This window comes from Emydura macquarii, unplaced genomic scaffold (assembly GCF_026122565.2).
Source record: "Emydura macquarii macquarii isolate MOO-44397 ecotype Brisbane River unplaced genomic scaffold, CSIRO-AGI_Emac_v2 contig_1477, whole genome shotgun sequence".
Lineage (NCBI taxonomy): Eukaryota > Metazoa > Chordata > Testudines > Chelidae > Emydura > Emydura macquarii.
This window is the reverse complement of record NW_027131614.1, coordinates 1276681-1299128: the sequence shown is the minus strand read 5'-3', so window position 1 is coordinate 1299128 and position 22448 is coordinate 1276681. Positions and strand designations below refer to the sequence as shown.

At 39.8% G+C, this 22448-nt stretch overlaps 1 protein-coding gene across 1 annotated transcript in view; it reads left to right on the top strand.

Annotated features, from left to right (window-relative positions):
• CPNE3 (copine 3) overlaps nt 1-22448 on the top strand; it is a 62657-nt gene that overhangs the window by 19912 nt on the left and 20297 nt on the right. The window contains exons 2-7 of the mRNA XM_067553520.1: nt 1307-1446; nt 2206-2385; nt 5612-5686; nt 14644-14715; nt 15617-15700; nt 17080-17169. Coding sequence (XP_067409621.1) covers nt 1315-1446; nt 2206-2385; nt 5612-5686; nt 14644-14715; nt 15617-15700; nt 17080-17169 — 633 coding nt within the window. The 5' untranslated portion in view covers nt 1307-1314. The remainder of the gene's footprint in view (nt 1-1306; nt 1447-2205; nt 2386-5611; nt 5687-14643; nt 14716-15616; nt 15701-17079; nt 17170-22448) is intronic.

The window sequence follows — 22448 nt, the reverse complement described above, 5'->3', positions numbered from 1 at the left end:
TTCCCTAGATCTGTAACTCTTCAGCTTTCTAATCTGTGTGTGTCTTTTTAAGAAGTTCCTTTGCAAAGCCTGCATGTTCCTTACTTTAACTGTCACATGATCCCTGAAGAGTTAAACTATAAACTAGAGAGTGTCCATGAGAATGGAGTTCTGGGAAGAGTGTGCATAGCCTCCGGAAGGAATTTGGTGGGTTCAGCACTCAGCTGAGGGCCATTTGACTGCAGGGTCCCACTTCCCAAGGAGTTGTGCCAGATACAAGTGCTTGAAGATGCAGAACTAGAAACACAGCATGGACAATCCAGTTGGTTTGGAAGCACATGGAATCCAAAGGGTGGGTCCAAGCCAGCAGATTTGTGACTGTCCAGGATTCAGCCATGGCTGTAACAAATCATCAAAGCCAAGCTACAGTTTAATATTAAACTAACAGTAAAACATTACAACTGTCATGGAGTAGAAGCTGGAACTGCAGTCAAGGAACCAGATGGTGGTGATCTGTTGGCACAGAGCTTCTCACTAGTGAGCCTCCTTCGGGTTTAAGGAGAGACTCCTCAGGATGCTTCAGAGGACGTGCAAGAAAGTTTGCAGTAGGCGCGTATGGGATAAATTTTCCCCCCCCCCCCCCCCCCGCGAAAGTTTTCCTCCTCCTAACCCCCAATAATTAGAGGTTGGCTTTAGCCCAGGAATTTATATAAGTAGTCAACTCTTTTTTTGAATCCTGCTAAGCTCTTGGCTTCAGTGTCCCGTTGCAGTGAGGTGCATTGTGCATATGCATTGTGTGCGTGTGTATGAGGAAATTAATTTCAGCTCTGAATTTGCCAATTTTCCATTTCACTGAATTTTAATTAATTCTTGTATTATGTGACAGTGCAGACCTTCCTATTGGTGTTATACATCTTAATTAGTTAATGTTTATGAAGTGCTTTAAGAATTCAGGATGGAAGGTGTGTAGGAGTACCTTATTGAATTGATAAGGTGTGAACCTATCTTTTTCTAGTGCTATTTCTCATTTCTTAATTTGGCTACCCAAATGTTTTGAAAAGCCTGATCTCTCATCTTATATACAGATTTTTTGTGTGTGGTGATGATTGGAATGAAGTTTTATTGAAATGAGGCTAGGAGTGTTAGTTACAGTGACATGTCTGTATATATCATTACTTTTTCAGGTGGCACTTATAGCTCTAAATCTTGCTCTTGACAGGCCCATGCTATGCCCTTCTCCTGATGTGTAGTCACAGGATTAGGTTCCAGCTGTTTACTTTTGAAGTCAACATTTTTTTAATGTTTAGTTCTTCTAATTTATTTCCAGATTAGTAGATGGCGGCACAATGTGTAACAAAGGTGGAGCTGACCATCTCCTGCAGCAATCTCCTGGATAAAGACGTTGGATCAAAGTCAGACCCTCTGTGTGTGCTTCTCCATAATACAAGTGGGCAGCAGTGGTATGAGGTACAGTATGTCACTTCCTAGAATATTCTTAAAGTACAGTCTGGCTGAATGTCTAACAACAAAAACAGTGAGGCACAAGTTACTTTTCAGTACTTTTTATGATTTACCAACTCCACTAGATACTTGTGGCCAGACTATGCGTGTATATCAGTCAAGACATGTAGTCTGGTACAGAGATGCACTGTGCCAGTGGGAATTTTGTTCTATCTAGGTTCTTCTAATATCTGTCATTCCTTGGGGCCCTCTTCTCTGCAGAGAGTAGACGGGCAGGCAGCAGGCTTTCCGGAGGAGCGGACACAGAAGGCAGAGCAGTTACTTCTTCTAAGGGAGTAACGTGTACATGCCAGTGCTGTCCATTTTAATGATTTGATGTCTTCCCTATTCTCTCCTTGTTTCTTCTTGTCCAATATGATGATTTAATCAGGGCTACTAGTTTTTTCAAATATTATTTCTGTGTTCATTTCTCCTTGCCTTCACTGCTGACAAAATGTGATGTTTTATTTATGAAATGTCCCAGAAGTGACTGCATTTCATTGGTGGGAGAACTGATCCTTAAATATGCCTCATCTACAACACATGGATTTTGTAAAATTTAGTTTGTAAAGTATTTTGTTATACTAGGATGGAAGGGATTCAGAAGTGCATATTATTATACTTGCATCTAGCAGGCCTCTTGAAAGCCGAGCATGATTTGGCCACTTGCATAGTTGTATGAGCCATTTGATGGACAGCTAGGTAATGTGACTTTTCTATCTGCAGGTTGATCGTACAGAAAGGGTTAAGAATTCCTTGAACCCAAAGTTCGCCAAGAGGTTCCTAATTGATTACTACTTTGAGCTAGTTCAGAAGTTGAAATTTGGGATTTATGACATTGACAACAAAACCATTGATCTGAATGATGACGACTTCCTGGGAGAATTTGAATGCACTCTGGGACAAGTGAGTTCAAATACCACCTGAGCATGTTCTACAGGGAATATGTTACCCACTTTGATTTCTACTAGAAATGTGTAATAGTAATTTTACTTTAAGCTGTGCATCTCTTGTACTCGTCAACCTATTACCATGTTCATGTGAGGGGATAGCACTCCAAGTGAAAAATAAGAGTCTCTGCTAGTTTGTCTACACTTAAAACATTACAGCTATTCCCATTGACCTATCACTGACTACACCAGGGGTTAGGTTGGTTTAACTACGTCGCTCAGGGGTGTGGATTTTTCACACTCCAGAGCAACATAGTTATACTGATCTAATTTCTTAGTGTAGACCAGGCCTAAGAGTCTCTGCTGGTTTGTTTTTTTGTCTTAGTTCAGCGCACAAGATAATTCTGCAAGCAGTCGTCTTGAGGTTTTGTCTAAGGTATATTAGTTGTAGAATATGAGAGGTAATTAGAGATAAGGTGGGTGAGGTAATATCTTTTATTGGACCAACTTCTGTTGGTGAGAGAGGGAAGCATTTGAGCTGTTCTTCAGGTCTGGGAAATGTACTTAGGGTGTCCCAACTAAATACGAGGTGGAACAGATTGTTTAGCATTATTCAAGATGAAGTGGCCTGTTAACACTTCTCCAGTCATACTGGGGAAAGGGAGGGAAAAGAAGCTGAGGGGGGAGGGTTTAAGTGGGTTATAGATTGTTGTAATAAGCCATAAATCCAGTGTCTCTATTCAGTCCCTGATTTTTAGTATCTAGTAGAGGTATGAAATTAAGCTCCCAGGCTCATCTTTTTGAAGGTGTCGTGCAGATTTCAATTGAGGATGAGGACTGAGAGGTCCGATATAGAATGATGGATCTGTGAAAAGTGTTCACCCGCAGATGATAGGGTGTGTTGTCTTTTATCATTTTTCTGTGAGTTCATTTGAAAGCAGAATGATTGTCCGGTTTCACCCACATAGTTGGTGTATTTAGTGTATTGGATGATGTATACTCCGCATGTTGTGATAAGCATGTGTAGGATCCATGGATCTTGAAAAATGTGTTGGGGGTGGGGCGGTGTTGATCATTGTAGCAGTGGACATATGTCTGCAGATTTTGCACCTGTTGTACTGACAGGGTCTGGTGCCACTTTGAGTTGATGTGTCCTGCTCTGGCAGAGGGGCTTGCTTCTGATGATGAGCTTGGAGAAGTGGGGATTCAGAAAGGATTTCTTTTGAGATATAGTTCCTATCAGGTTGGGTTGTGATTGTCTGATACCCCATACAGGTACCAGTGTGGGTGGTAGGTGACAACTAGAGGTGTGCAGTCAGAAGAGGCTTTATTTCTGTATTGAAGCAGATTCTGTTGGGTTATTTAGGTTGCACATTCTATGATGTGATCCACTTTCTGATGGCATGTCCTTGTTTGGTGATGGCAGTTTTAAGTGTGTTTATCCCAGACTTTCTAAGGTGTCTAAGCGCATGGCTGTAGATAACAGACTCCTTGGGGTGTTTGTAGTAGTTACTGGATCTGTGAAGGTAGGTGTGGTGGTCTGTGGGTTTCTTGTATATAGTTGTCAAAGATGATCATCGTGTCCAATAAGTTGTTGCTAGTGTGGGCGTGTTCTAGAAAAACTTTTATGTTTTGGTGGTAGTTGCTGAAGTTGTGGTGGAAATCTGAGGTAGTTTAGGTCTCCTGTCCAGAGGATGAAAATGTCACTGATGTATCTCAGATATACTATGTGCTGTATTTGTCCAGAAATTCTTCTTCAAGGTGGCCCGTGTAGAGGCTAGCATATTGTGGAACCATCCTAGTACACATGGCTGTAATCATGCAGATTGATGTGTAGAGAACAGGCAGACTAGGAATAAATGAAAAATCATAGTTAGTCACTACCATCCATAATATCTAAATGCTTGTTTTTAAGAGTCCAAACTACTGTTGCCCTGACATGACACTTATCTATTAAGTCAGACTGTATAGAGTATCCTACAGTAGCTATAAATCAATACCTTAAAGCATTGTATGTTTTCTGAAACTTTTATTGGTGCAGTATGATACCCTTTTTCTGCAGGATCAAAAACAAGATCAGGTGGCATGATTGCAAAAAAACATTGTATACATCAGTGAATTTTATGAAGGGTTTTTTTAAATGAGGCATCAGATTCCAGTGCCTTTGAGATAATTTAGATCTGATTCTGGGATTAGAGGGAGGACAATAATTTCAGATAGTTCCTGTAAGTAGAGGAGATATTTCGTCTCTTCATTTGATAACTTGTCTAGATAATTGGCATTTAATTGGAGAAAGGTTACCAGATTTTCTACTTGAGCTTCCTTGTTCTCGAAGGAAACTAGAGATTCCAAGAAGGGGAAACTAACAGCACATTGCTGAAAGTTTTTTATGAAGATTCTTGTTGCTGTTATTACTCTTTGCGTCAGTGGAAGACAAAGAAGAATAAATTCTTTCTAAAAGGCCTGGTCTTCCTGTTTAATGTTGTTACTCATGTGCAGTTTGTTCTGCGTTTGAGATAACATTATGAAAGGAATCTTTGAATGAAGTTTGGTCTCTTTTGTCTCCTATTGTTCTTTTAAAAGATACTCCCCTCTCCCCACACACACATTTATGAAACTTTACTCCTAACCACCTTAAGAAAAAGTACAAACCATGAAGTTAAAGGCCCTGATGTGTTTAATCTGTAGTGTACACTAACAGTCTAAAGCGGGGACTAAATTCTAGTAGAAACGCAACCTGAAATTCTGAATGTAGATAAAATAACAAAATAAACCATAAACATACTGTGTATCTTTTATGCCCACATATAAAACAAAAATGTACTTTTCAGCAATCTCACTGCTTATTTGCCAAATGTATAAATCAAATGCAATGTGTAAAGGGACAGTCTAATCTCTCAATTTCAGGCATCCTCCCTACCATACATATGTATCATCTCAGATACAAGCCATTTGCAGCAGCTACTCAGAAAAAATCCTTATTCTACTGTTGAAATTATTGGTGTGTGAAGGACCTCTTGTTTATCTTGTTTTTACTTCTGCCATGTAGTCAAAGGTGTGTTTAGGTCCATGTCTTTAAATATTATCTAAACATGTTGAAGGCTATAGAAATAAATGTAATGCTAGAGCTCTCATAGTAGAGCAGTTTCCTAAAATGGAACGTGCATCACCAGCTGTTCTCTTTCAATGTGAGAAGCTGTTAAACAGTAATAACTCTTGACACTTAACTTTTGTTTTGACAGATAGTCTCCAGCAAGACACTGACAAGACCATTAATGTATAAAAATGGCAAACCTGCAGGGAAAGGAAGCATTACAGTAGGTTGATATTTTGCTTTCTCTTTCCGGTATATAGCCCTCAAATTGTTTCTCTGAGTTCAGTGTATTCTATCACATCATCATAATAGGAATATTTCTTTCACAGCCATTTGTTTGCATCTTTCAATTTACAAAACAGTACTTCTGTGTTGTCCTAACTTATCAAAATCAAATGGTCTTCAGATGCTCAAATAATAACTTAATTTAAATTCAGATTTGATCTGTTTCAAACAAACTTGAGTGGTGAACACTTTTTAAAAAAAAAACAAAAACAACAAAAATCAAATTGCTTCTTTCCATTTCTTATCCCTCAGGCGCTAAGCAAATGTGGACTCGGTGGTATTTATTTTTTTCCCCAAATCATTTTTACTTGCATCTCAAGCCACCACCTATACAAACACAATTAATAAGAGTCTAGTGAAGTGTCATGATGCCGGTATGGGAACTAGATAAATGGCTAATATTTAGTAGTAACCACTGTAGATTTGTGTAGTGCTTTACAAATAATTAAAGCCATCTCTGTACTGAGCAATATATAATCTTTTTGATTGAGAACAGTAGGGGGTTACACTGAAAGGGTAACTAGATCAAGGGATTGAGAGAGAGAAGAATTATTATAATAAAGATCAGGAATTATTTTTCTGGAATCATGGGTAACTTTAAATAGGCCTATTTTTAGAGCTAGTTGTACTTTTTTTTTTTTTTTTTTTTTTTTTGTTACTTTAGCTGTTAGGTTAATGAACAGACACTAATATATACAATTACTGAGTTGTCAGTCAGTGAATGGTAGAACTGTAGATTTGGCAACCAATAAGAGTATAAGAAACAACCATGCTGGCATTGAAGAGTTTTTCTTGATGTGGGAGCTATTGACTAAATGAAGAACTCATTAATGAACTTTATTCTGGGATCAGTTTTGCAGCATCAGTAGGAGCTTCTAACCAGTACTGTAGTGGCTAGAGATATTCAGTTAATATAATCTCAAGGCCAGAAGGGTCTCTCATGATCATTTAGTCTGACCTCCTGTACATCACAGACCCTCACCCACCCGATTTAAAGACTTCAAGTTATGGAGAATCTACCATTTACTCTAGTTCAAACCAGCAAGTTACCCATACCCTACTCTGCAGAGGAAGGCAACCTCCCCCCCCCCCCCCCCCCGAGGCTCTGCTAATCTTGCCTAGCAGAAAATTTCTTCCTAACCCCCGATAAGGTGATCGATTCAACCCTGAGCATTCTGGGAAAGAATTTTCTGAAGTGACTCAGAGCCCTCCCTGTCTAGTATCCCATCTCCAACCGTTGAGGGTATTTGCTAGTAGCAGTCACAGATGAGCCACTGTAGCAGTCTCATCTTACAGTGACCTCCATACATTTATCAAGCTCAGTCTTGACACGAGGTAGGCTTTTTGCCTCCACTACTCCCCTTGGAAAGCTGTTTTCTAACCATCAAAGGAGTGAGTTCTGAACCTTTGTCTAATTTCAAGCCTAACCTTATTGATGGCCAGTTTATTATTCGTTTGTTCGTGTGCCAACTTTGGCCCTTATCTTGAACTTCTCTCCTTCCCTGGTGTTTATCCCTCTGATGTATTTACAGAGAGCAATTGTATCTCCCATCAGCCTTAATTTGATTAGGCTAAACAAGCCAAAGTCCTTAAGTTTCCTTTTGTAAGGTAGGTTCTCCATTCTTCTGATCATCCTAATAGCCCTTCTTTGCACCTGTTCCAGTTTGAATTCCATCTTTCTTAAACATGGAAGACCAAAATTTCAGATGAGGTCTCATTATTACCTTTGTATAATGGTAATAACACTTCGCTGTCTCTACTGAAAATACCTTGGCTGATACCTTTTAGGATTGCATTATTCTTTTGCACTGCCACATCACATTAGTGGCTCATAGTCATTCTGTGATTGACCAATACACCCAGGTCTGTCTCTTCCTCTGTTGTTTCCAACTGATATGTCCCCTTCTTGTAGTTATTCCTTAAGTGCATGACCTTCCACTTTGTACTATTAAATTTCATCCCATTTCTATTACTCCTAGTTTTCATGGTCCTCCAGATCTTCTTGTGTGATATTCTGGTCTTCCTCTGTATGGGTAATACCTCCCAATGTTGTAATTTTATTACCACACTCCTGCTTTTTGTGCCAAGATCATTAGTTAGAAACATTAGAAAATGTTAAATAAGATTGATCCTAAGACTGATCCCTGAGGAACTCCACCAATAACCTCTCTCCAGCCTGATGTTTCATTTTTCAGTATGACCCATTGTAGTCTCCCCTTCAACCAAGTGCTTACCCACCTTTCAATTCTTGTATTAATCCCCATCTTTTCCATTTTTAATAATTTCCCATGTGGAACTATATCTAATGCCTTACTAAAATCCAGGTAGATTAGATCTATTGCATTTCCTTCGTTGAGAAAATGAGCTCTCAAAAAAAGAGATCAGGTTGGTCTGACGCAATTTAGTTTTTTATAAAACCATGTTGGATTTTTATCCCAATTACTGTTTACTTCTATTTCCTTAACTACTTTCTCTTTCAAAATTTGCCTTGAAATCAAACTAACAGGCCTGTTGTTTTCCGGATCACTTGGTTATCATGGCTCAAGGCAAGATATGTCTTTGATCCCTTACTCAGTCTCTCCATGAGCATCTTAATCCAAGTGACAAGCCTGCATCTAGCCTTTTTTTAGGCTGGAATTCCACAACTCACACTACTTTTAGGCTGGGTCCCCAGGTCACAGCACCCATATTCATCAACTGTATCTTTGGTAGGTCCACTTGGTTTTGTCTCTTGCTTAGATCAAGAGCCAATAAGCATTATGAAATTGCAGACACAGAACAGCTTGTTGAAAACAGTGTGATTTATCTATCTATAGGGACACAAAGGGGGAGAGGAAAACATTCAAAGAGGTAAGATAACATACATATAGATTTTCTAACTTTAGCCTTTCCTTGCAATGTAGTTAACCATCCTTCTATCCCCACCCCCTTTGTCCCAGTCATCCCCCAGCATTGGGCAGGGCGAGGTAGACTGCAGCCTCTACCTCTGTCTGACCCTTCAGTTATTGCGGTTCTTCTCCCTGCCCCCCAAGTTCACAGATAGTCTTTTATCCATTTCAAAGTCCGTTTTTGTTGTGGAGTGACGTAATCTGGTCAGTTAAGTTTATACCTCTTCTCAGGTGGGACGGGCAGACTTCCAGTAATGGATTCAGTGTGTTGTCCATCTGAGCACAAGCATTTGGGACTGTTTACAACTGTTGTCTTCACGTTCCTGCAGACCATAGCTAAGGGCTTGTCTGCACTTACAGTGCTGCAGTGGCACAGCTGCACCTGTGCTGCTGTAGCGCTTAATGAAGTTGCTACCTACACTGATTGGAGAAGCTGGCACTCTACCTCCCTGAGAGGCAGTAGCTATATGGACAAGAGAAGCCTTCTCATTGACATAGCGCTGTCTACATGAGAGGCTAGGGTCGGTACAACTAAGTCGGTATAACTAAGAGTGGAAAATCCATACCCCTGAGCAATGTAATTACACCAACATAATTTTATAGTGTCGACCATGGCTAACGAAGGCAATGTCTACACTACCATTATGTCGGTATAGCATATGTCGCTCAGGGGTGTGAATAAACTACCTGCCTGAGCAACATAAGTTACACTGACATATTCACTGGTGTGACTAGCACTGTGTTGGCAGGAGAGCTAGTTCTGCTGATGTAGCTGCTGCTGTTGGGGGTGGATTAATTATGTCAACAGGAGAGCTCTCTCCCATTGGCTTAGAGTGGCTACACTGGAGATCTTACAGTGGTTCAGCTGTATCGGTACAGCTGCACCACTGCAAGCTCTCTAGTGTAGACATAACCTAAGACTGATTTAACAATGTTACTTTTTAGCCAACAGCAAAATAAACACCAATCCCACTAGGAGAAAGAAAGATGAGTCATAAAATTAATACAGATATCTCTCACATTCTTCACAGTGGTGATGGATTTTAGCAAAATGGATGGACAAATCTGGCAGTGCAGCTCTAATGGGAATGCTCCATTAAGATCAGCAATTAACAGGCAGAGTCTGTTAATTAAATATTTTGAGATACTGCCAAGCAGGAAATCAAACATCATTCAGAAACACAAAGAAGTTTTCTTAATGTGTCCTATAGACTTTCTTCAATATTAGTGCGCTAATTTGCGCATTTTCTAACTCGTACAATGAAATGTAGAAATTTAGTTTACTTTATTCAGCTAAAATTGTTGACTTTCCAAATTGTGTGTTAAAGGGACTTGTGGCCAAAGAACATGACCTTTAGCAAACTTGCACACGTCTGCTCCCATTTATAAGAGCTTTTTTCTAAGACAAGATCTATGTACTTTCTAGGTATTTTTATAATACTTTTGTTCAGTGATGTCCATAAGTGTGTAGTATTGCTGTTGGTCAGAAGACTGGATACAAATGGCATTCTCATTACTAGCCACATAGAATTGTAGGAGTGGAAGGGACCTTGAGAGGTCATCAAGTCCAGTCCGCTGCACTCATGGCAAGACTTAAGTATTATCTAGACCATCCCTGACAGGTGTTTGTTTAACCTGCTCTTAAAATGGAGATTCCACAATCTCCCTAGGCAATTTATTACAGTGTTTAACTATACTAACAGTTAGGAAGTTTTCCTAATGTCCAGCCTACGCTGCCCTTGCTGCATTTTAAGCACATTGCTTCTTGTCCTGTACTCAGAGGTTAATGAGAACAATTTACTCCCTCCTCCTTGTAACTACCTTTAATATCATAACCTCCTCAGTCTTCTCTTCTCCAAACTAAACACACCCAATTTTTTCAGTCTTCCCTCATAGGTCATGTTTTCTGGACCTTTATCATTTTTGTTGTTCTTCCCTGGACTTTTTACAATTTGTCCACAACTTTCCTGAAATGTAGTGCCCAGAACTGGACACAATACTTCAGTTGAGACCTAATCAGCGCAGAGTAGAGTGGAAGAATTACTTCTTCGAATACTGGTCCCTGTGTGGATTCCAGCGTGGGGGGCGGCGCGTATGCACCTTGTGCCTCAGCTGGAACCATTTGAAGTAGTTTCCGTTGACCCTTGTGTGCGTTTTGTAGTCTACATCATGCATCCAAGGTCTTATGAGGTTGCGTGGGTTGATGCCCCCTCAGTTCCCTTTTACCGCCACATGGCCAGAGTTGGAACACCTCTCCTCTTCACCTTTTAATCTGTGTAGTGAAAAAAAGAGAGGTTTTAATAGTTGTAGATGGCTTTTTGTAGTAAGCTGTAATTATCACATTTTAGGTTAGCTAGTCTACCGTCATTTGATTTCATCTAGGGCATCCTACCTGTTCTAGGGGATTATGCCCCAACTAGCCGGGTTTAAGAACTATTCTTCATGCCCGTGATCCTACTAAATAATGAGCACCAACACTGCCTTTGTCTTGGTGATGCCTACGTTGTCACCTGGTGCTCCACCTGCTGATGCTTCACATCGTGAACTCATGAGGCTAGAGGACTTAGACTATGTAAACATCTCGTGGAGGAGGCAATACGTCCATGCGTGCATTCAGAGATGGCATCGATAGACCCACCAGATCAGCCAGCCACACTGGTGGTGAGTGCTTCCCCCAGAAGGATGACACCAGTGATACTAATGGTGCCAGCAAAAATCCATCGTGTTCGTAAGAAACACAACCATGGGCACAAGGGAGGATCCCTGAGAGGAACCACCTCCTAGTGCAGCGTTAACTCCCCAAGCCAAGACAAGCCAGGCGAGAAGTCACATGCCGAAACATTAGCATGTACTCCGAAGAAATCTAAAGTGGAACGGAAGACCAACCGTCATGACAGACCAGAGTCCTCTGTCGCCTCGACCACCAGCACCCCTGGCTTTATCCACTCCACTGAGTCCATCTGTGTGCGTTCTTGGTACCACGCACACTGGGTCTGTTGGAGAAAATAAACAGGATTCTATGGGAGACACCTAACCCTCCCGCCAACAATAAGAAAGGTAAGTGTCTAGGTCCCCCTTCCGCATCTATCTTTGGAGTAGTCAGGTGGATAAATACCAAAACTCAGAATAAAGCAAAACAAGAGAACTAGGAACCCTACCTCACCCCTCCCCCATGATTGTTTTCAGGGGTTGTCTTGCTCTCTTTGTTCACAATTGGAGTAAGATTACCACCGGTTGATGGGTATTAGACATCATACACTGGGGGTACCTCATAGATTTCCACACATTCCTCCCTTGGCATCCTCCCCAGAGCAGCCTTGCAGATCCAGCTCAACTAGAAGGGGAACACACACCCTCTTCAAAAAGGGTAGCATAGAACGGTCCCACACCACTCTCAAGGCCATGGCTTCTATTCCTCCTATTTCCTGATACTGAAAAAAGGAGGAGACCTTTGTCCTATCCTGGATCTGCAGGCACTAAACTGGTTCATCTGTAAATTTGTTTTCAAATGATCACTCTTCTCCCAAATCATTCCTCCCTCCCTTCTGGATCCTGGTTCGCAGCTCTTGATATGAAGAATGCATACTTCCACGTGGACGTACACCCCCCCCACACCACAAATTTCTTCGCTTTATGGTGGGATGCTTCCATTACGAGTTCCGTGTCCTTCCCTTCGAGATCGCCAATGCCCCTCACATGTTCAAAGGACTTTGTCGTGGTTGTGGCATATATGTGATGCCTGGGCTACTCCTTGATTCCATATCTGGATAACTGGCTCCTAATGGCGTCATCCCACGACTGCCTCCTCATCAATATCCACAGGCTGTGGAACCTCCTAAGCAGTCTGGGCATCTGCATCAATAAGGATAAGTTCACCCTTGTACCAAACAGAGAACTCATCTTTAGAGGAGCCCACTTGGACTGCCATGAGGGAAGGGCCTTCTTTCGAAGGGACTGCTTTGTCACTCTCATCTCCTTCATTACAAGATTGCAGTGCCATCCCCACACATGCTTCTGTCTTGCCTTTCACTCCTGGGACATATGGCAGTATGCACCTCTGTCATGACTTACGCCTGCCTTCAAATGAGATGCCTGTAACTGTGGCTTCACTTGGTTTATGACCCACAGAAGGACCACCTCAACAAATGGGTCCTCCTTCCAACCTCAGCAGAAACTTCCCTCTTGTGGTGGTGCTAACCATCCAAGGTCATGGCAGGCACCCTCTTCATCCCCCCCATCCCCAGCACTATACTTACATGAATGCATCATAGGCTGGAGTGCCTACATACTGTGCCACCCAGCCCAAAGCCTATGGTTTTCCAGAGAAGCAAGGATGAACATCGATATGCTATAACTATGAATGGCCCAGCGTGCCTGTCCAGCGCTTCTCCCTCTCATCCATTCCAAACACGTATAACTTCTCTGACAACATGACAGCAGTCATGTACATGAACAAGGTGGAGCCAGATCACCAGCCCTACACTACCCACATATGGAATCCACATAGGGACCACCACTTGAAGAACCATCAGTTACAGTAAGTAACTTCCTTTTCTTGTGTCTTGTTTACAACACTACTGTTAATACATCCCAGAATGTTTGCTTTTCTTTGCAACAGTTACCCTGTTGAATCATTTAGCTTGTGATTCTCTACCTCCAGAACCCTTTCCGCAGTACTCCTTCCTATACAGTCATTTCCCATTTTGTATGTGTGCACTTGATTGTTCCTTCCCAAGTGAAGTACTTCGCATTTGTCCTTATTGAATTTCATCCTGTTTACTTCAGACCAGTTCTCCAGTTTGTCCAGGTCATTTTGAATTTTAATCCTATCCTACTAAAGCACTTGCGACCCCCTCCCAGCTTGGCATCGTCCGCAAACTATGCCATTATCTAAATCATTTATGAAGATACTGAACAGAACTGGACCCAGAACTGATCGCTGTGGGACCTCACTTGATATGCCCTTCCAGCTTGACTGCGACCCACTGATAACTACTCATTTGGAACAGTTTTTCAATGAGTTATGCATGTTCTTCCTGTATCAGAGGTGGTGGAGTATATCTTGGGACAGAGTGTGCTAAATCTGAGAAGGATACCTCCCACAGACTTTTTTTTGCTAGTTTTAAAGTTGAGACCAACAGACAATGTTTGACTTAATTCTGTTATCTGCCTCTAGCATTAAAGGCCCCACTGAGCACCCCGTTCTCGCCTTTGGAAATGATAGAACCACAGTAAAATTCCTCTTAGAATGCTGACTGCCTTTTAGCTATAATCACAGTTCAGTGTAAGGGAAACTACAGGTTGGTTTTCAAGTATGCTGCACTTCGGTTTTTAAAATATGTAAACAGGTTAGAAGCTTTGTCTAAAATTTGAACTAGTACTGCATAAAGACAAATCTCACCATCTAGTGGATGTGAGAGAAGCTCTGAAAATGTGTTCTCCATGGTTAGTTCAACTAGCAAACTCTTCTATCTAATTGAGCAGGAACATTTGGTGTTGGAACTTGTAGGTTCTATACTTGGTTCTGGCACTGAGTCTTATGGCATTTGGCAAATTAAGTAAACAAACATTTTTAAAGTGGTCCCTTTTTTTTGGGTTTCAATTTTGGGTGCCCATTTTCAGAGGTATTGAACACTCACAGCATCTATTGACTTCATCTGCATTATGGGTGCTCATTGCCTTTGAAAATTAGGACCTGTATGTCTCATCTTGGGCCATCCAAAGTTAGTGGCCACTGTTGAAAATGTAAATCTTAACATCTGTGCCTTGGCTTATGCATTTGTAAAATGAGAGTATTTACCTATTAACATAGGAGTTGTGTGGCTTGCCTATGCTTACAAGACACTTCAGAGCTATGTCTAATCTTTTCATCCAAGAATCTCCAAATACAGCTATATTTAAATAAAATATTTCACCTCTACCCTTTCTAGGTGTGTTGTGAATAATAGCAAAGTATATAGTATCTGAACACAGAACAAATGTTTCTTTCTTTTAATTATCTACCTAGATTACAGCAGAAGAAGTAAAGGATAACAGAGTGGTCATATTTGAAGTAGAAGCAAGGAAACTAGATAATAAGGTACTTAACTAATTGCAGTATTTATAATTGTAACAGAGCATTAAAATCATGATGCTTTTATGAATAAGTAATGATAGGAATTGGTTCATTCTGGGATTCTTTGCTGGAGAAATTGTCTACTAAGATAAATATTTACAGTAGAAGAAAAACAAAACATGGAATACTTGTGAATTACATTGAAGTTCTTAGAATTAATCTTGACCTGTTTCTAAAATGAGGCAGGTATATTGCCCAGAATATTTTTGGAGAAAGGCTTAGCTCTTGTCCATATAAATTAATCTGAGCTTTGTATCTTTTCATTAGTGTGAATCCTTTTACAATTTAATTTTAAGTTACTTACTAAAAATAACTGTAGAAAGTATACTTTCAGACAGCAGTATCAAGTATGTGTTAGAGTGGGCAAATCCACTATAACAAACAAAACTTCAGGGCTGGAGTTAGAATCTCTAAACTCTATATTTTTTTCTATGAAATTCTAAAATAGGTGTTAAAAATAGTGTGTGGAGAAGAAATGCTTCTATTTTATCTTTTTATAATGCTCTAATTAGGCAGCTTTGAATTAGGGTCCAGCCCATCATACACTTGGTAGCCCCATTGCCCTGAAATGGAACTGACTGGCAATAAGTGTGTAAAGAACACAGAATCTCACCTTACACTTAAAAAATATTTCTAGTCTTCTCATATCCATATAATTCTTTGGTTTGCTAATATAAACTATCCTGTTTAAAAAGCAGTAATGAGAATGGTACCTGAAAGGAGATTTGTATTCTTCATTAGAAAGATGTTTCTTTCCTAAAAAACTATTAGTCATTTGTTTACCTTCCACTAATCTGACCACATGTATTAAGTAGTGTTTGATAACATTCACGCCATAGGATAACTGCCTATTTTTTAAATGCAGGATTTTTTTGGAAAGTCAGACCCTTACTTGGAGTTCCACAAGCAGACCACGGAAGGGAACTGGCTGATGGTTCACAGAACAGAGGTAGGGGAGTTTCTTGTGAATAAATTAGAGTGTGAGTTAATACGACTTTTTAAATGTGTAACATGGCACTAAAGGTACAACACCTTCAAAGCAGGGGAGTTCATTTTGTGATTAAGATACCAGTCTGGGTCTCAGGAGACCTGAGTTTCTCCCTGCTCTGTCACCGACTTTTCTGTGTGACCTTGAAAGTCAATTAAATGTCTCTGGCACTTCAATGTGGATAATCTTTTATTCCTACTCTTACTCTTGTCTAATTAGAGTGAAATCCTTTGGGCAGAGATTGTCTAGATGTATGTAGTGTCTAGGATAATGGGACCCAAGTTTTGGTGGGAGCCTCTAGATGCTATTATAATACTATAGAACTATTCATATCAGAGAGTGCCAACTTCAATTAGGTCTGATACTTTCTTTTTAAAATAATTGTAGTAACTTATTACTGAATACTTATTATAGAGCCTGAGGCCCTAATCAGTATTTATATAATGAACAAATTTAGAGGAAGGCACAGTACCTGCCTGGAAGCATTTGCAGTCTAAAAATATAAATCCCTTTTGTGTGTTAATTATAAAATTAACATTTCTTCATGCATTCCTGCAACATAACAAGTACATTTCTCTAGTTATGAGGCCTCCACCATCTCATGGCGATCAGTTCCAAACTCTCTATTCCAACATATACCTGAGTGACTAAATACTGGAGGTTCAGTTCTGCATGTACATGGATTTAGAATTCTTTGTGTTTGTTAATATACTTTCTTAATTTAAAGATTTGGTTTAAAAAAAATCCAGGCACACACACTCTGATTCTTTTGGCTTGATATACTTGAGAAGGTTATAAAATGGCCTTTCCTGACTTGCACTATGGTTTTTTTTTTCCTTTATAACCCTTGAATCTCTGGAGAAAATACTTCTGGAAATTGTGTTTCAGTATAGACGTTTGCTGGAGTGAAATGTAACTTCTGGAAATGATAATTTTACCCCATTGTCTTGCTTCTGCTGGTAAGATATGGGTACATAGCAAAATGCTTCCTATGCCTAGGTCTGCGTGACTGGAATGTCACATCCTCTCCAGTTTGGGATTTAAATGGTATGGTAGATTACATTTCCCTTTTGAAGAACATTGACCTCCTAGTATTGAGCAGCAGCATCCAACTTCCTCCAGGGTGTTAGTATCAAACAAATTTTTCTCCTGTTACAATATTCCAGACTTTTTGAGGCTCTTGTTATATACTTGGTATGTGTAGATGGGTTTTTCTGACTGCTTCGCAGGTTGGCATTTTCTATGTTTATAATAGTTACCGAATAGAAACAGGGTAAAACTGATAGTCAGTCTCCATCTTGCCTTGCTAACAATACTATTTTATCATATCTTTTTTGTAGGTTATTAAAAATAACTTGAATCCTGTCTGGAAGCCCTTTAAAATACCTCTCAATTCTCTGTGTTACAGTGATATGGATAAAACAATCAAGGTAATATTTAAATGATACATTGTATTTGTTCTTAGTGTATCTAAAAAAACAGTTGGCAAGTATAAAGAATATTCATTTAGCTTGTTTATTCTCTTAGTTTTAAGTAAAATCCAAAATGTGTTTTTTGTTTTTTTTAAATTATAACAGAAAACAGAGAGCCGGTGGTGATGACCTGACAGTTTGTGTTACAGCATCTGCTAAAAATGTTGTCAATCTGACTTCCAAAGTTAGGGAAGCTGGTCAAACTCGAGTAAATATGTAATTCTCTCTCCAATTTTTCCTTTTAATTAGTGTTAACACAGCATTCATTCTCAGACTTATACGAAGTGTGGGCCTTCTCGCACATTTACAGTAACATAGCATCCTGTTGGCTGTTCCTCTTTCTTGCTCCCCTGCATATGGTTTTCTTTCACCTGGTACCTTAATACGTGCTTCACTCCTGTTTAATTCCCTTCCTTTCCTGGAGATGGTGCAGCCACCTGGTCCTCCTCTCACCCTGCTCAACTGGACTTTGCTGTCCAGTTGCTTCATTTTTTCCTCCATTGCTCAGATATTACCTATACAATATTCCCAGTTCCTGCTAGCCTAAGAAGTAGAGTGAATGGTCAGGGGGGAACCCCATGAATGAAGCATGGTAGCAAACCATTAGCATTGAATCACTGGACCTGCCCACACAAAACTTTCTGCTGTGAAGCTGTTTTGATCATTGACTGATTTGTATGTAGTGATAGTATTCGAAACATTCTAAGTTGGAATAGAAGTAGGCCTCAGCCTGGCTTCCCCAGTCTGTGCTCACATCATCTAGTCAGGAGGACATGTAACTCTTACATGTAACTCTTTCACTACTAAATAGTTAGTTAATACTATCTCCCTTCCTCTCTCCACTAGCTTCCAAAGCAGGTAAGGGCAGCAGAGTCATCATGACAACATAGGCAGCATATTCCAAGAAAATGGATGTCTGATGCTGTTGACATCCTTCCCTGCCTTTAGTCTTTGGTCCATAAATGAGCATGAAAATCTGTTAGCTTCAGTTCTGGTTTCCTTTGTCAGATGAATGAATTCAAATGAACCTGCCTAACCTTAGACATCACTTTTGGATTTGATGTTTGAAGAGAAGGTGAAAGCAGGGTTGCCTGCCTGCCTTGTCCTAACAGTCTGTGATGGTTCAAGTAGCCTTGGGGGATAAGGTGCACTCTACTGACAGAACAAGGAGTCAATCTAATGAATTGTTACTGTACCTTATCTGCAACCATTGACTTGCTGACCCCCAAATAGCCTCTTACTCTTCGTCACTGGAAAGATCTCCTTGGTTTTTGACACCCTGCATCAGATGACTGGTGGAAACTTGAGTGCTAGTAATGGAAAAACAAAGGCTGAAATAGATAGGGTGAAACATAAATTTCTTCAAGCCTAGCTGGTCAGAAATTTTCTGTTTAAATAGTTTTTTTCTGTCATAAATTGTCTTTTATGTAGAATTTGAAATGCTTCAGAAATGTTTATTTCCACATGAATTCTGGCAAGCAGATATTTGGAAACAAAAACATTTCTGTTTTGGAAAATTTCGGAACTTTGTTTTGAATTTAATTTTATTTTATGGTTTTTTTTTCCCATTTTTATTTGTTTACATTTTTTCATGACATGTCAGTAATAAACTCTATTATGCATTACTACCATTGGCATGTCATGAAATAATCTAAAAATTGAAAAAATTCAGAAACTGAAATTTTTCAAATTTCCATTCCATGGGAAATTTTCAAAATACTAATTTTTGTTCCAGTTTGGAACAAAACACAAATTTAAAGGGTCAAAATTTCCTGCAAAACAAAAATTTCAAGTTAGAGACACAGTAATGCTGGTCGAATTACAAGCCAAGAGATGCTTCTTATCAAAGATTCATAAAAATGTAATGCTGGAAGGAACCTCACGAGGTTATCTAGTCCATTTCCCCCCACTCCCATGATGAGGTAGGATTATGTATACCTACACCATGCCTGTCAGGTGTTTTTCTAACTAGTTCTTTAGAAATCTCCAATGATGGGGATTCCAAAACTTCTCTAAGTAACCTGTTCTAGAATGTAACTGCCCATGTAATTAGAAAGCTTTTCTTAATATCTAAATCTCCCTTGGTGCAAATCAAGCCAACGACTTCTTGTCCTACCCTCAGTGAACATGGAGAACAAATGATCACCATTCTCTTTGTAACAACCTTTTCATACTTGAAGACGTATCATGCCCTCCCCCTTTCTCTTCTTTTTAGACTAAACATGCTCAAGTCTTTCAACCTTTCCACATAGATCAAGTTTTGTAAACATCTTATTTTTGTTGCTGTCCTCTGGACACTCTCTCCAGTTTGTCCACATTTTACTTAAAGTGCAGTGCTCAAAACAGGACACAGTACAGCAGCTGAGACCTCACCAGTACTGAATATAATAGAACTAGTTTTTCTCCAATTTGTATTTGTGGATATGATTTTTGCCTCCTAAGCATAGTATTTTAAACTTGTCTTTATTGAATTTTATCTTGTTGACTTCTGCTTCTGCTTTTGAAGCTGCCAAATCCAGGGTGGTAAACCAATTGATCAGTCCTGAATGTCTACAACACTGGCTAAAGCATGTTAAACCCCTGAATGGATATTCTCATTCAGAAGTAAAGTGGCCTTATTGTGAACTAATGCATTTAAATTCACACCTTCATTTAATTCATCTTAACTTCATAGAATCATAGAGTTGGAAGGGACCTCAGGAGGTCATCTAGTCCAACCCCCTGCTCAAAGCAGGACTAACCTCAGCTAAATAATCCCAGCCAGGGTTTTGTCAAGCCACAGCTTAAAAACCTCTAAAGATGGAGATTCCACCACCTCTCTAGGTAACCCATTCCAGTGCTTCACCACCCTCCTAGTGAAAAACTTTTTCCTAATGTCCAACCTAGATCTCCCCCACTGCAATTTGAGACCATTGCTCCTTGTTCTGTCATCTGCCATCACTGAGAACAGCCTAGCTCCATCCTCCCTGGAACCCCCTTTCAGGTAGTTAAAGGCTGCTATCAAATCTCCCCTCATTCTTCTCTTCTGCAGACTAAACAAGCCTAGTTCCCTCAGCCTCTCCTCATAAGTCTTGTGCTCCAGCCCCCTAATCATCTTTTTGCCCTCCGCTGGGCTCTCTCCAACTTGTCCACATCCTTTTTGTAGTGGGGGGTCCAAAACTGGACACAATATTCTAAATGCGGCCTCACCAATGCCGAATAGAGGGGAATAATCACTTCCCGCGATCTGCTGGCAATGCTCCTACTAATGCAGCCCAATATGCTATTAGCCTCCTTGGCAACCAGAGCACATTACTGACTCATATCCAGCTTCTTATCCACTGTTACCCCCAGGTCCTTTTCTGCAGAACTGCTGCCTAGCTCATCGGTCCCCAGTCTGTAGCTGTGTATGGGATTCTTCCATCCAAAGTGCAGGACTCTGCACTTCTACCACTCCCCCTAACTTAGTGTCATCTGCAAACTTGCTGAGGGTGCAATCTACCCCATCCTCCAGATCATTAATAAAGATGTTGAACAAAACCAGCCCCAGCACCAACCCCTGGGGCACTCCGCTTGTGACCGGCTGCCAGCTAGACATGGAGCCATTGACCACTACTCGTTGAGCCCTATGCTCTAGCCAGTTCTCTATCCACTCTTTCCTGAGTGTCTCTGTGTAGATGTGGCAGTTGAAGTGTAGCATGGCATTCCCAATATCAAAATTCATAAATTGACACAGACATATTCCCCAATCTGTCACAGCAATGTGTATATTAAAGGAAAAACCCTAGAAAACAAAATCCTACCAAAACAAGACCTACCATAGCACTTATTTCCTTCTGGGGAGAGGATGCAAGAGAGAATAAATCACATGTGACAAATATTAGTTGCATTTCTTAATGTAGTAGCTCTCAACATTTCCATACTACTATATCCCTTTCAGGAGTCTAATTTGTCTTGCATACCCCAAGTTTCATCTCACTTAAAAACTACTTGCTTACAAAATCAGACTTAAAAATACAAAAGTGTCACTATTACTGAAAAATTGCTTACTTTCTCATTTTTAACATATCATTATAAAATCAGTTGGAATATAAATATTGTACTTACTTACATTTCAATGTATATAGAACAGTATAAACAAGTTGAAATTTAAGTTTGTATTGACTTCACTAGTGCTTTTTATGTAGCTTGTTGTAAAAGTAGGCAAATATCTAGATGAGTTGATGTACCCCCAGAAGACCTCTGTGTATCCTCAGGGGTATGTCTTAATGCAAAACTAGAAGATACTTAGTTATTACGGGTATAAACCTACATAGAATAAAACAGTAATAAAGCAGAGTAATTATTTAGCTTTATAAGTAAGCTCAGAATCTGACAACCTAGGGAAGAGGGGGAAGGAAAGCATTAATGACAGCTCTTCACATGTGCATTCTTCATTTCCATATAATGACCACACTAAAACTAAATAGTTCCTTGACTAAATAAATTCTTTAAGATACGGTTAATTTCAGCTCAGCATGATCCAAAATGTAATCTTATCACCTGATAGAATACACTGTGTAGGTTTATAATAAAACCTGCTGTGAAGATTCTGATCTCAGTTACATGGCTGTAAATCCAGAGCAACTGCGAGTTTCCATTGAGTTGTTCCAGATTTACACACATACAGCAGAATAGATTCTAATCTCTGCTGCATTTTATTTTGAAATTGTAGTTTATGGATTTAAACCTACTTTCAGATGAGATAGTAAAATTGTGATAATGTTGAAGAAGAATTAAACTATGCTGTAACACTTTTATATACACAGTGGCATGCATAACAGGCTGTCTTATTATAGTAAGTGACTTTTTTCCAGCTTTCCTTAATATGAATGTCTCTTCACACGATTTGCTCAGTTTGTGTATTCAGCCGTAATGCACAAGCCAACTTGCTACACTTTCTCATTTATTTATTTCTAAATTGTGTGTGGGTTGCAGTGAGTCAGTGATATCTTTTATATCACAAATGTGAGCCTCTGTCATTTGGAGCAAGCATGCATGAATTCATCAGTTCTGAGGAGGGAAGAGGGAAACATGGATACTTTTTTATGTTGCTGCAAGGAGCCACCAAAATTGTTGTATGAGCAGTCAACCTTCTGATCTCAAAAGAAACATTGGGTTAGATGTATTTAATATATCAAACACCCAGAAATGTTTTCTCTTTAAATGAAAAAAGACAATTATGATGACCCTGGATTAAGCTATTATTACTGTTGAAT